At 39.5% G+C, this 12,932-nt stretch overlaps 1 protein-coding gene across 1 annotated transcript in view; it reads left to right on the plus strand.

Annotated features, from left to right (window-relative positions):
- GRM3 (glutamate metabotropic receptor 3) overlaps positions 1–12,932 on the plus strand; it is a 211,182-nt gene that overhangs the window by 104,442 nt on the left and 93,808 nt on the right. The window contains exon 2 of the mRNA XM_037129009.2: positions 10,911–11,522. Within this exon, the coding sequence (XP_036984904.1) occupies positions 11,055–11,522 (468 nt within the window). The 5' untranslated portion in view covers positions 10,911–11,054. The remainder of the gene's footprint in view (positions 1–10,910; positions 11,523–12,932) is intronic.

Genomic DNA, 12,932 nt, shown 5'->3' on the forward strand with positions numbered 1-12,932 from the left:
CTCTTCTATTTCCTTTTAAGTTGCATATTACAAACCACTTACTGTATTTCATGACACACGAATAGCTTGTGACCTGCAGACAGAAAACCACTGGCCTAAAGCGCCATGCAGTATTGCTTTCCCAGGCTCTTCCAATTTGAATCTCTAGGAATCGATTTTAAGACCACATTGTTAGATTCTCCACCAGTGGTATGCTGGTCAATGTTTAACAACTAGATCTTCAGGACTTGTGAGGGGAGTGGTTATTAATGTTGGTTGATTCCTACAATATAAACACTCCCACTGTGACCAATTTGAAGCTGTCAATGTGACACCACTAAACAGGCTTGGGAAGAAATATGTATAAATGGCTCTTGAGAGCTCATACCAGCCAACTAAAGTACACCAATAATTTTCCCCCAAAATTTCAACAAAACAGAACTAAAAAAATATTTTAAAGTCATGTCAATGACCAGAAGAGCTGGAGATATCTTATCAATGACATTTACTTGCCCATTTGATGGCAATTTTTTCAAGCCCACAGTGTCACAGTGTCTGAAATATACAAGTTGTTTCTATTTGAGTATGGGGTTCATAATTGCTATAACTTAAAGAATATCAAATAAGCCACAATACTGCCTTATCTGTATGCTGGGGTATATAAAACTTCTTGATTAAAAATATCCCTTCTTTTTTAAGCCAATGTTTTGATCTATTTAAAATTTTGACCATCCCTAAATGGGTACAAATTAATTTGCACTAGTGTGTTAAAAAACTGATGGCTTAGTTAAACAAATAATTTCATTTGTGATAAGTAAAACAATTGAGAAAACAGGAATCTGATAAGAGAATGAAGGAAGAGATGACTCTGGAGCAGTTGCATTTCTGGAAAAAAACCTCATAAATAGGGTGACACAATGGGAATGAACCGTCATGAATCCTCAGGCCATTTGAGATACAGGATAGCATCAGGCATCTGTGGAAGGGCATACCGGATAAGGCAAAAGTTACAGAATTAAGTAAAGTAATCTATGTAGAATACTCATCATAATTTCTGTCACTGAGTAGGTGTTCAATAAATTTTAGTATCTTCAAAGAAAAAGGATGGGAAAAGAAGAGAGGTTCTATTCAGGAATCACTTATTGACAAGTGATACAAAACCGACTTCAAATTGACTTGGGCAAAGAAGAGGATTTTATTGTCTCACATAACTGGGAAATTTTAGCTGAATTAAATAGCATATGTAATATTGTCAATGTCCAATATAAGTATTTCTATATAAATACACAACAATTTGTGTACAAATATTTATATATAAACAACATATGTAATATTTTCACCGTTCAGGGCCAAGCAGGTTCACATGACATTTGGGCAGATGGAAGAAAATTGGCTGAGCCATCAGGCTATCTGACATCCCTATATTCCAGGGTGGGCCAATCCGGGGGCACACAAGCTGTGAGTGACACCAGAAAGTCCCGACTCCCTTATATACTAAGTGCACACAAAGCCAGTTGGGTGCCAACACAGCCTATCACTGGTTATATAACAGACCTTGATTCCGCTCATGCGGGCCCTTAAACACAGTTATAGAAACACTGCTAAGCCCCAGTTCCCCGGATATTTGGGTGAGAGAGCCTGACTGACTCCATTTTCCCTGTAGTCAGTTTTCACTGTTTCTCTCTCTTTGCTGTACATCAGACAGGCTCTTGCCTCAGAGTGGTGAAACAGCTGCCAGGAGCTCTAGACTTACATCCATTTTTCTTAGTCACTCTAACAGAAAGAGGATGCTTTTCTCCTGGTGGTTCTAAACAATGTTCTCAGGTTGACCCTCACTGGCAATGATTTGGTCACGGGCTCATCAGAGGTGAACCAGGGACACATCACACTATGGTTAGCTGTGTGTGCCACAAGCCACTTATCAAGCCAGGAATGGAGTCACCTCACCTTATGAACACAGGTGTTGGTTCCCAATAGGAAATGGTAACACAGTTTCCAAAAAAACTTAGAAAGGGATGCTAATCAGTCAAACTACAAGGGAAAATCCAGACTAACGGTTATGCCCACTATTTCTACGCAGCTTTCTGCCCCACAAATCACAACCGCTTCAGAACCCAAGAACTCCAATCTCTGCAATCTCTGCAATGAGGCCAACTAGACTCCTACTGCCTCATAGAAGAGAAGCGCCTCCCTGCGGAAGGTTGGGACATTCCGAGGGTAACCACTCAGCTTTCCTCATGTGTTTCTTTGTCTCAAGGATCACAGTTTGCCTTTTATATTTTGTCCAGTTTCAGAGCAAGTCCAATACCAGTTACTATAACATGGCCAGAAGCAGAAGCTGGCTATAGATATTCTACGGACTTCATTAGCACTAGGCAAGGATGGTGCTGTTTCAAATATTTTACCATCCACATACTGAGGAAACCTGGAGAGATGGGGGTGATATTTTTGCAGAAACGTATATATGTTGTTTTTGTAAGATGTGACTGGTCAATAATGATAAAAGCCTTCTTAAATCCTAATTGTATATTTACTTCCCAATACTACCTTGGACAATTTCGCTCTCTCTCTTTCTCTTCAGCAATATATAAATATAATTCCTCCTCACCAGGAAGTAGTAAGAGTTAATTCATTGTGCGAAGCAGTTTGACATTATTCAAGAGAATGGACTATGTATACACAAGACATTAAGTATTAATAATAGCCACTTAATGGACCTTATTGCCAACAGGTAAAAATGTTCCCCAGTAAAGAGTATTCCTCCATTTTTCCCATTATAATTTTGTCCAGAGCCAGAGAGAAAGATTTTGACAAACCCGGGTTCTGTACTCTCTGTTCATGCTGACAAACCTGTAACTTCTATTAGACTTGGCAGCTTCTAAGAGGAAAAGGACAAAGGTAGACTGCAGGGAGTTTGGGGAGGCTCCAATTCCAAGGCTTTGTAATGAGGTTAGGAGACTTGAGGATGAAAAAACAGCTGAGATGGCAACACACACACACACACACTCCTACACACACACCCAGGAAAATACTGTGCACGTTGGCATTTAGAAAAATAACAGTTTACTTTGGAGGGCAGTGACCAAGTTAATATTACTGATTAAAAGTAAATTACTAGCAATTGCCCTAAGGACCTAAGTTTAGCACAATTGTAAATCTGCCTCCCTCGTGAAAACACTTTCCTGTAAATTCAGAAAATAAAGGAAATGGGAGATATGACTTTGTGTGCGTGGTGGGGGAGTGAGATTCAAGGGCAAAGTAGTGACGTGAGCATTTTTCCCTTTGGTTTCCTCACCATCCCCTCCTGGTTTCACCACCCAAATTGGCAGTGCCCCTCTTCAGTGTAGTCACTCCCTCCTCGACACAATCAGCAGCACAGGGTTCTTGGGCTTCTTTCATCCTCTCTACGAATAAAACAGGCTACCAGAGAGGGTCTGATCGATGTATTTCCATAACCTGAACTAATTTTTTGGTTATACATTGTACAATTTTAAACTAGAAAAGTTACAGAGAACGCAGAACCCTCTTCCCTAACTTCAAATCTTAGCCCAGGGGCTGGGCCTCCCCTCTCATGCTTTGTTGTTCATTCTTCCAAAGAACTCGACCTGCTGTTTGGCAGGTAGCTCTCCACTCCTTCTGGTCTTTCTCAGATCAGTGATGTGTGTTCTAATCCTTCTAATTCTCCAAGTGCTCTCAACTTTTCCAGTTATACTTTATATATTGTTTTAAAGTCATCAAAGATCAGAGGTATTTGGGCTGAATTTCTCTAGTGCCAAAGTTGAATCTTGACCTACTACAACATTTTTTTCAGATAGATCTTTTCAACAATCTTCTTTATTCTTTAAATAGAATTTCCAAATTATTTCTTCAAAACCTCATCCAGTATCTGGAAAACTTTCATGCTACTTGGAATTTATCATGTAAACAAGACTCGATAACTATATATGAGTCACTGTGGAAAACACATCAATGTCTCAGGCATTATCCTCGATATCCACTAGCTTACAATCTAATGGAGAAGAAGAAACTGGGGTTTTTTAAAGATTTTATTTATTTATCTTTAGAGGGGAAGGAGAGAGAGAGAGAAACATCAATGTATGGTTGCCTTTCATGCATCCCCTGCTGGGAACTTCCCTGCAACCCAGGCACGTGCCCTGACTGGGAATCGAACCGCAATGGGTTTTATTATTTTTATTATTAAGTTTCAACTTTAAAAAAACTATGCAAATAAGCATAAAACAAAATATGATCATCATGATAAACATAAAACAAACTACATGAGAATTTAGAGAATAAAGAGGCCCCTTACAGCTGGAGTGACGTACAAGGCTACAAAGGAGCGGAAATTTTAAGTTAGCTCTCATAAAAATGATTGTATTTCAAATAGTCAGCTATTCATAATAACTTATTAGTGACTTCTGGAACAAAATACCTTTGTTCCTAGCAAGAGTAAAGGAGTTAAAATTGGGCAGCGATAACATTCTGCTCTTAATAATGCCAGCTCAGCTATAACCTCTGTTTACCCAATTGAAAAAGGCATCTGAGAACAAGGGCCAAGTCTTTTATTTATTTATTTTTTTTGCCTATAATTCTGGCAGCTGGAAAACAGTGTAATCAAATTAATAGTCAAATTGCATATGCTAGTGCTAACCCTAACTTTTCTTCAGATCAGCTGGGTATGCAGGCTTTGAGTGCAGGCTCAGAAGCCCTTCCACAACTTAAGGATTTATCTGTAGTCAAGAACAAGCAAGTTTTCTGACATTTTATCTCCCTGGGATAAACTACTTACTCACCGAGTCAAACTGAATTTTACTTTTAACAATAAGTCCCTGTGCAAAGTCAAGAGATGAAGGAAAATACACATTAGCATATGCAGAGTATAGAAATGCTTCCTGCTCACATATTCCAGGGGTTATATTCACAGCAAACCTCTGAGATTCCATTAATTCATGGATTAATAAAACATGGGTGAGCAGGCAGCCTATGGAGAAGGCTACACATGCCTGTTTATAGTTAACACATCACTCATCACCCCCCGTGGAATGAAGAACTTTGACTGCAGAGATGCAATTCTCTTGCTGCATATGAGTGTGGCTGCCGTGGGGAGCCTGTTTATCTGGGGAATGTGCTGCTGTCTGATTTATAATGAAAGAAACCTGAAGAGAAGGAGTTGGTGCCTTTTCCCACAATCCGATAAGCTGTTACACAGAGATAAACAGTTGCATTGAATTCAGCATGTTTGTCTATTTGTCACTGTTAAATTTTAAGTTTCCTGTTCTTTTAGTTTCTTAAGGCTTCATTTGAAATACTGCTAAGTGTTTTTAAATTATGCTTGTCCCTACAGCCTTAATCATTATAAATTCTGCTTTAAGGAAAAAGTAAGGAAATATTAAGACATTATATTTAAATATTACTCTAACTTTTAATTTGTAATTCTCTAAGACTACATTAAATATTTCTTAAAGATGACCCCTTGACAGAGGACCTAGAGGAAAAATATTTTACATGATATTTTTGCCAATCAACTTGTTTTTAAGTGTATCTAATTTCTAAATGAATGATATATGTAAGTTGTAATGAATTGCTTTTGGAGTCAAGCATTTAATAGCAATCACCATGTTAAAGAAAATCTATGATATACTTATTTTTAAGATTTTCATAAATGATAAAGATGGCTGTTAGAAATAGATATGATTACTTTTCCATCACTTTCTACATAAATATATCTAAGCATTTACAATGTTGACAACACAGTAATATTCATTTGTTGACAGTTGGGTATCCAATTCATGGCCTAGCACATATAGTAGGTACTAAATAAATATTTGATGTATGAATGCATCTCTGAAACTTCGAAAAAAGATAATATGCATATGCCTAATTTAGTATTCTCCAGACCAAAAACTTAAGAAGTAAATGTATGTCAACTTTGGGACACATCCCTCCTGGCTTTTTAGGGACTTACCACAGTTGCAACTTCCTAATACAAAAGGAGCATTTCCTCCCACATATATACAAAGTAATTCCTGTAGTTCCGGCTCTTAACAGTTCTATCATTAAGGAGGATAATAGGGTAAGAGCACCTGGGATGATTAAGTAGGTAATGAAATAAAACAATCAATTTCTCTGCTCGAATTCCCATTTCCTATGTCACAAATAAAATAGCAAAGTCATGTGCAAACGTAAGCGTTGTGTCTTCAAGAAATATTTGTTGAGTGTCTTCTAGATTGCAGACACTATGCTGGTCCCTGAATACACAGAGAAGCATGAAACACTGCTCCTCTTTGTGAAACAGGCAAACTGATAGACACTTACTTTTAGCGTAATGTGATGTTTCATTGGAAGTCATCTTTGACTAAGAAAATTTTCCCAAGAGAGAATTAAGCTTTCCATGAACTATGCTGTCATCTTTACCCATTAAGTAGTCAAAGTTCTTATTCAAGAGATACCTACATTTTTTCATAATGGTAAGGCTATGCTGATGATCTTTTAATTAATTACTCTGTTTTATAAAGTACATAAAACAACTATTTTATAGAGAAATTTCTGCCTCTTCATCATTACTGATAATGATTATGGTGTCTTTTACCTTCCATGGCATTTTTGCTTCAAAGGGAATTGCAGATAAGGATCAAAGAGAGACCAGAAATTAATATGAAATTTAAAAAAATTCTACTACAAAATCAACTTTTTAAAACATTAGTGCTAGCCTTTCTTGTGCCTTGTGGCCGATCTCCCAGAGAGGTTTTGGGTTAACACTGAGCATTCCAAAGACTGCTGCCGTCACGGCCGAGGTTCACACCTAAATAAACAAACAAAACAAAACCCGGAGGACTTGTATGTCTCAAGAAAACAACCCATCACTTGCTCCATGCGAAAGGAACAGAAAGAATGTGGGAGGTTGGTTTTATGGGACACTGCTAACACGAGAAGGGAGAAATACCAAAACTGTTGAACAGTGGACTCATTATTGTCTTAGTTTTGTAGAGTTTTGTTTCTTTCATCACACCTTAAAAATCCTAAATGCTGTGCCATTTTATTCATTCCCATTAAGCAGATAAGGAAACAAATGTGAGTTATAATAGGAATAGCAAATATTTCTTGAAGTAGCTACAGCAGGAAGTAAACAATTGCACTGGGGAAGGAAAATAGGAAAGAATTCTTGGCCTTTCCTGGTAGTGACCATTGAGTCCTTTTTTTAAATTTTTATTTATTGATTTTAGAGAGCGAGGAAGAAAGAGAGAGAGAAAGAGAAACATCAATTTGTTGTTCCACTTATTTATGTATTCACTCACTGGTTGATTCTTGTATGTGCCCTGTCCTGGGATCAAACCCTCAATCTTGGCGCATCATGATGACATTTTAACCAACTGAGCTACCTGGCCATGACTGTGACTCCTGAGTCTTAAATTAGTGGGTGTGTTACAGAACAACCAGAGGCAAGGTTTTTTATGTCTGCTTCACTATGGGAAAGACATATCTCAATTCTGGAGATTTGTGAAAAGGAAAGAGAATGTTTATTTAATGCTATACAGAATTTAAGTAGACTTAAACTTTAGGACTTAAAGACTTAACATCTTCATTTAAAATATCGAAGTCCTTTAGGATACCCACAGATGCACACAGTGCTTCCTTCTCCCCCTGCCCTAATTCAGGGTACCACATTTCAGGAAAAGAAGCAAACGTCTGGGACCCAGGCTCCTGCCACCATCAGCTGTGTCACCATCCAGGCAGGATCTCTAATTAATCCAAAGCCAGGTGGCACCTTCTCATGGTCTACTGGCAAGAGTTCTTTGTACCCATTTTTCAGGCAAAGTCTCTCCTGCTTCCAAGGCCACATGACCAAAAGGAGGACCCCAAAGCTGCATGGTCCTCTTCTACCAAAGCTGCAGGGGTCTGCACTCTGGCCAAACCATGTGGATCTGTTTTCCTGGCAAAGCTAAAAGGGGTCCCCACTCTGACAAAGCCACATGGTACTCTCCCCAATGGCTGCCATGTCTGGGTTTTAATCCCCATGCCAATCTCCTTCTGTACCCCCATTTCTGACTCCTCCTACAATCAGTTACACCTGCTAGCATTCCTGTATTATTACAAATTTACTGGGCTGTCATCGTGAGTCTGGGCAGGTATGGCCCCATGTTGTGGAGCCAATGTTCTCCAAGCTCCCACACAGGTGCTATAACTTGTGGGACCTGCCCTCCAGTTACATCTTGTGGGGGGAGTGACTTCCATCCTCTGGCTTCAAGCATGGCCACAGCCATTTAACATATCTAAGCAACTCACCAAAAACTACAGATATGTTAAATGACCATGCCATAGATTAGCTGCAAGGCTGTGGCTGTACAAAACAGCCCTGCATGTTCCTGCTCCATGTGCCCCTTCCCCCTACTCACACCTGTGGGGGATGGGTGAGGACATCTCATATGCCTCTCCAATATTTCCTACACACCTTGAGTTCTGGACCCCATTCCAAATCCCTTTTGGGGCCCCCCATTTGGCTGTACCCTGTATCAGGTATGTACCAGATAAATGGGCATAGAAGGGCATTTTCAGTCAAGGGAACAATAGGAACAGAAGGAAGAGGTCATCAATGTCCTGGTGTCCACCAAAGTGACCATAATTCAACATGGCTGAAGCATAGGTTTGAAGGCAGAAGTGGGACAAAGTTGATGGGCACAGTGAACATAAGGCTTGAGAACTAGCCAGGGAAAAGATCATAGAGCAGGAATAAGTCAATTCTCCAACTTAGAGGCAACAGAGAGTAGATATAGATCAACAGGAGATGGATCACTCTGAGGATCAATTAAGATTATGCTTTGGACAGAGTGTTTCCTTCAATGGGACACTATTCAGATTGTTAACATTTGCTAAGTTACTCAAGAACATACAGGTGGCATGGCTTTCAGGCATCTTAACTGAGTAAAGGAGAAGCCAGGAGAGCTTCCTCCTTCATAACACTTCACCAATCCACAATTATGCACAAAAGCAGGAGAGCAGATAGGCATACTACACCACACACACAGGGGCGATCAACCATATGGTGAGGGGATGTTCCAGGAGTCTGAGTCATCACTTTTCTCATCAAATTCTGTATGTCAAATAAGCTCACCATACCTAGGAGGAAGAAGGGTGGGCAAGCAGAGTTAGTGTGTTGCCCAGAGTCTTCTCTAGTGCTAGGAAGCTGACTAACAGTACGATAGTAGGTCCATTGGTATGTGTGCATGCAATGGTTTCCGAAACCAACCCAAGGGGTTTGGAGAGATCCAAAAACTTAGAAGTAGTAATGTAGGTCAACTTGGGAACACATTTCTCTATGTTTATTGGAGACCCACCAGAGCTGCAACTTCCTAATACAAAGGCAGCATTTTTCTCCTGCATATACATACAAAATAATTTATTTAGTTCTACCTGTTGGCACTTCTATTGCCAAAGACCTTAGCCTGCCATCAGTAAACACAATCCTCACAGCAGAACCTTGCCTGATTCCTTGAAGATGCATATTTTCTAGCATATGTTGTATAACAAAGCTCAATTTATGGAACTGCCTTGAGCTACAATCTACCATGCAAACCCCAGCACTGGTACTCACTGCATCCTCTAAATGTGAAGACCACATCAGGGGTTGCCTGACACTGGCCAGTAATTACTCTTTACCCATCATCTATACAGTACAAGTTATGCAATAATAATTTTCAAAGTTTAGTACTTGAGGAAAGTTGTCTTTTTGTAACTCACAAAGGAGGTTGTGAGTTACAAAACTCACAAACTTTTGCTTTGGAGGTTGGCATCAGCTCTCTAAGAATCTACTGCTATGGTCCTGTTAGAGATAATAAGAGCCCGGAACAGTGAGGATAGGAAAGGAGAGACAGCTCTGAGAGGCGTTAGGCAGGTAGACCCTGCAGAAATTGGCCAATTGAAAGAAAATAGGAGAGGGTGAAATCAGAGGACTCTAATAGGTTTCTGGCTTGAGGGCCTGGGTACAGAGAAGATTCATTCACAGAGATAAGAGAGAGTTTATGACAGGTATACCTGGAGATGTCAGAGGGGTATGTGCATAGAGCTGTTTAGGAGGCAGTTAACCTAGGAGTCATTTAAGTGGTGATTGAAGCTATGAACACTGAAGGAGCTAGCTCAGGAAGGGGGTAAGGGTAGGGGTATTCAGCGATGGAATTTGAGATGTAGTCAGAAGTGAAGCATGAGAAAAAAACCTAGAAAGTTGCAAACAGGTAGAAAACAGTCAAGATTTCAGTTAAAGTCAAGTAAAATGAGGTCTACAGTGGGTATATGGAATTTAGAAACTAGCAGATCAGTGGTAACTTTCCCAAAGCCATTTGTTAGAGCAGTGAAGAAAGAATCTCAAGTACAGTGGGTTGAGAGCACCTGGGATAAAAGGAAGTGGGGACAATGCTGCAGATGATTCTTTTGAAGAGGTCATCTCTGAATGGAGGGCAGGGATGTGGTGATAGGAATTCAGAAATGGTGACAGAGCTACAATTGAGTTTTGCTTGCTTCCAATTGAAGAGGGAAGAATGGGTGAAAAGTGGGTTGCTTATAAATGTAGCTGAAACAGAGGGGACAAAGACTCATACTAAGTTGTTACTCTACCAGTAGCTAAGTAAATGACTAAACTGGGCATTAGAAAAAACAGAGTCTGAATACTACCTCCATTCTAAGTATACTTTGTCAAGTTACTTTATCTCTTTAGTCTTCGGTGACCAATTTTGAGAGCTGGGACCACTAAGATCTACATTACAGTGGGTTGTAAGGACTGAGTGAGGATGTTGTGGGAGAGTGCTCAGTTCAGTGGTGCAGTGTGTGGTTAGTAAATGGTATTTTGAGTCATTATCCTGTCAAGAACTGAATGGGGACTATCAATGTAATTACTGTTGCTTTCCTTACCATTTTTGTTCATATAATTTTTATCTCTCTAGGAATTTGGTGACAGGATCTGCTAGTCTATTCCTCCCTTATATGAAGGACAGGACAAAGATCCAGTTTGGAAATGACAGAGGAGGACTAGTGAGCAATTTTGGTTCCGTCCATTGATATCTCCAAGAGGTACAGAAACAGGATTCATGAAGATGTTGACAAGACTCCAAGTTCTTACCTTAGCTTTGTTTTCAAAGGGATTTTTACTCTCTTTAGGGGACCATAATTTTGTGAGGAAGGAGATTAAAATAGAAGGTGACCTTGTACTAGGGGGCTTATTTCCTATTAATGAAAAAGGCACCGGAACTGAAGAATGCGGGCGAATCAATGAAGACCGAGGGATTCAACGCCTGGAAGCCATGTTGTTTGCTATTGATGAAATCAACAAAGACAGTTACTTGCTACCAGGAGTGAAGTTGGGCGTTCACATTTTGGATACATGCTCAAGGGATACCTATGCATTAGAGCAATCACTGGAATTTGTCAGGGCATCTTTGACTAAAGTGGATGAAGCTGAGCACATGTGTCCTGATGGATCCTATGCCATTCAAGAAAATAGCCCACTGCTCATTGCAGGCGTCATTGGGGGCTCATACAGCAGTGTTTCCATACAGGTAAGACTGGCCAGGGCTACTGCTAAAACACTGCATCTCTTTCGTTTTATGTTTGGGGAAAACAAAAGAAAGACTATCCAGATAACTTCATCAATGGATGATTTTAACAGTGTAATTGTTCATATCTATGGGTATTTGATAATATAGATGTGCAGGCAGAACAGTTCTCTAGCAATAAGAATTGTTTAGAAGTGTATGAGGTAGCTACTGCAGCATAAGAACCTACCCCAAATTTCTTGACTTAAAACTTAATTACTACTATAGTTTGCAAGTCTGAAGACCAATAGGAGTGAGCTGATCAAGGCTGAGTTCAGCTAGCAGTGACTCTGCTCCAAGTTGTCCCTTGTCCTCTAACTGGAATCAGTGGGCTTGCCCAAGCTTATCTACTGGGAGTGATGGCAGAGGTGTCAGCAAACACAAACTCAACACAAGCCCCCTCTAGGGTTCTTTTTGCAACAATCTGCTAACATCCCAGTATCTAGGCAACTCACAGGGCTCACCCCAGAATCAAGGAGTAAGGAAATATGTCTTACCCACAGGACAAATGCAGCAAATTTACTTCACCAAGGATGTAGATATATGGTGGAGTAATGAACTGAAATCACTGATACAATCAATTGTACACAAGAAGGTACAATTTCACTGAACTCTATTTTTTTCACACTAATTTTTACTAAAGTATAGTTTTGTTCAGAGATAAATTATAAACAATTCCTCATGGTAGAAAAGCTGAAAAGGCATGCAGAGTAGCCAGATAATTACTACCAAAACAGAGAGAAGGAACAACTCAGCTCACAACTCAAATTAATGAAAAGCTGGTAATTGGTTCTCATCATTTTGTTAGGGAAAGAAGGAATATATTAGTCAAACTTTTGCAATGCTCCCTTACAGGGTCACAGAATTTTAGAGATGGAAATGAACTGAGAAATCATCTAGTTCAACTGTCTCATTTGCCCAAGCCCCGGAAATACTGGTTTCCTAAAACTCTCTTTGTTAGGGTGGTACAGGAACTGACTCAGTTAGATCCCTTGGACTTTGGGGCTCTTTCAACTGTTTCATATGATTTCTATACACTACTCAAAGTTCAATACTTTTTTGGTGAGAGTATTAATGTCACAGTAATAGAAGGTTATGATTCTAGGAGTTATATACTTTGCTTCCTGCCAAATTACTATAATCAAAGCCCCAAGCACTAGAGGAAGCCACATTATACTCATGCTGTCTTCATATGTCACAGACCACTTAAATTGCCTCTATTGGTATTAGAATAACCTTATTTCTATGTCAGATATCCATAGCATTTAAAGTTCTATGTACAATTCCATGCTGTTCTGAATGAGCTTTTAAAAATTTATTTCTTTCTTCAGCGCACACCTTCATATTATGAGTAATTAAGATAATTAAATTTTC

Source organism: Artibeus jamaicensis, unplaced genomic scaffold (genome assembly GCF_021234435.1).
Source record: "Artibeus jamaicensis isolate MK-2021 breed Jamaican fruit bat unplaced genomic scaffold, CSHL_Jam_final contig_787, whole genome shotgun sequence".
Classification (NCBI taxonomy): domain Eukaryota; kingdom Metazoa; phylum Chordata; class Mammalia; order Chiroptera; family Phyllostomidae; genus Artibeus; species Artibeus jamaicensis.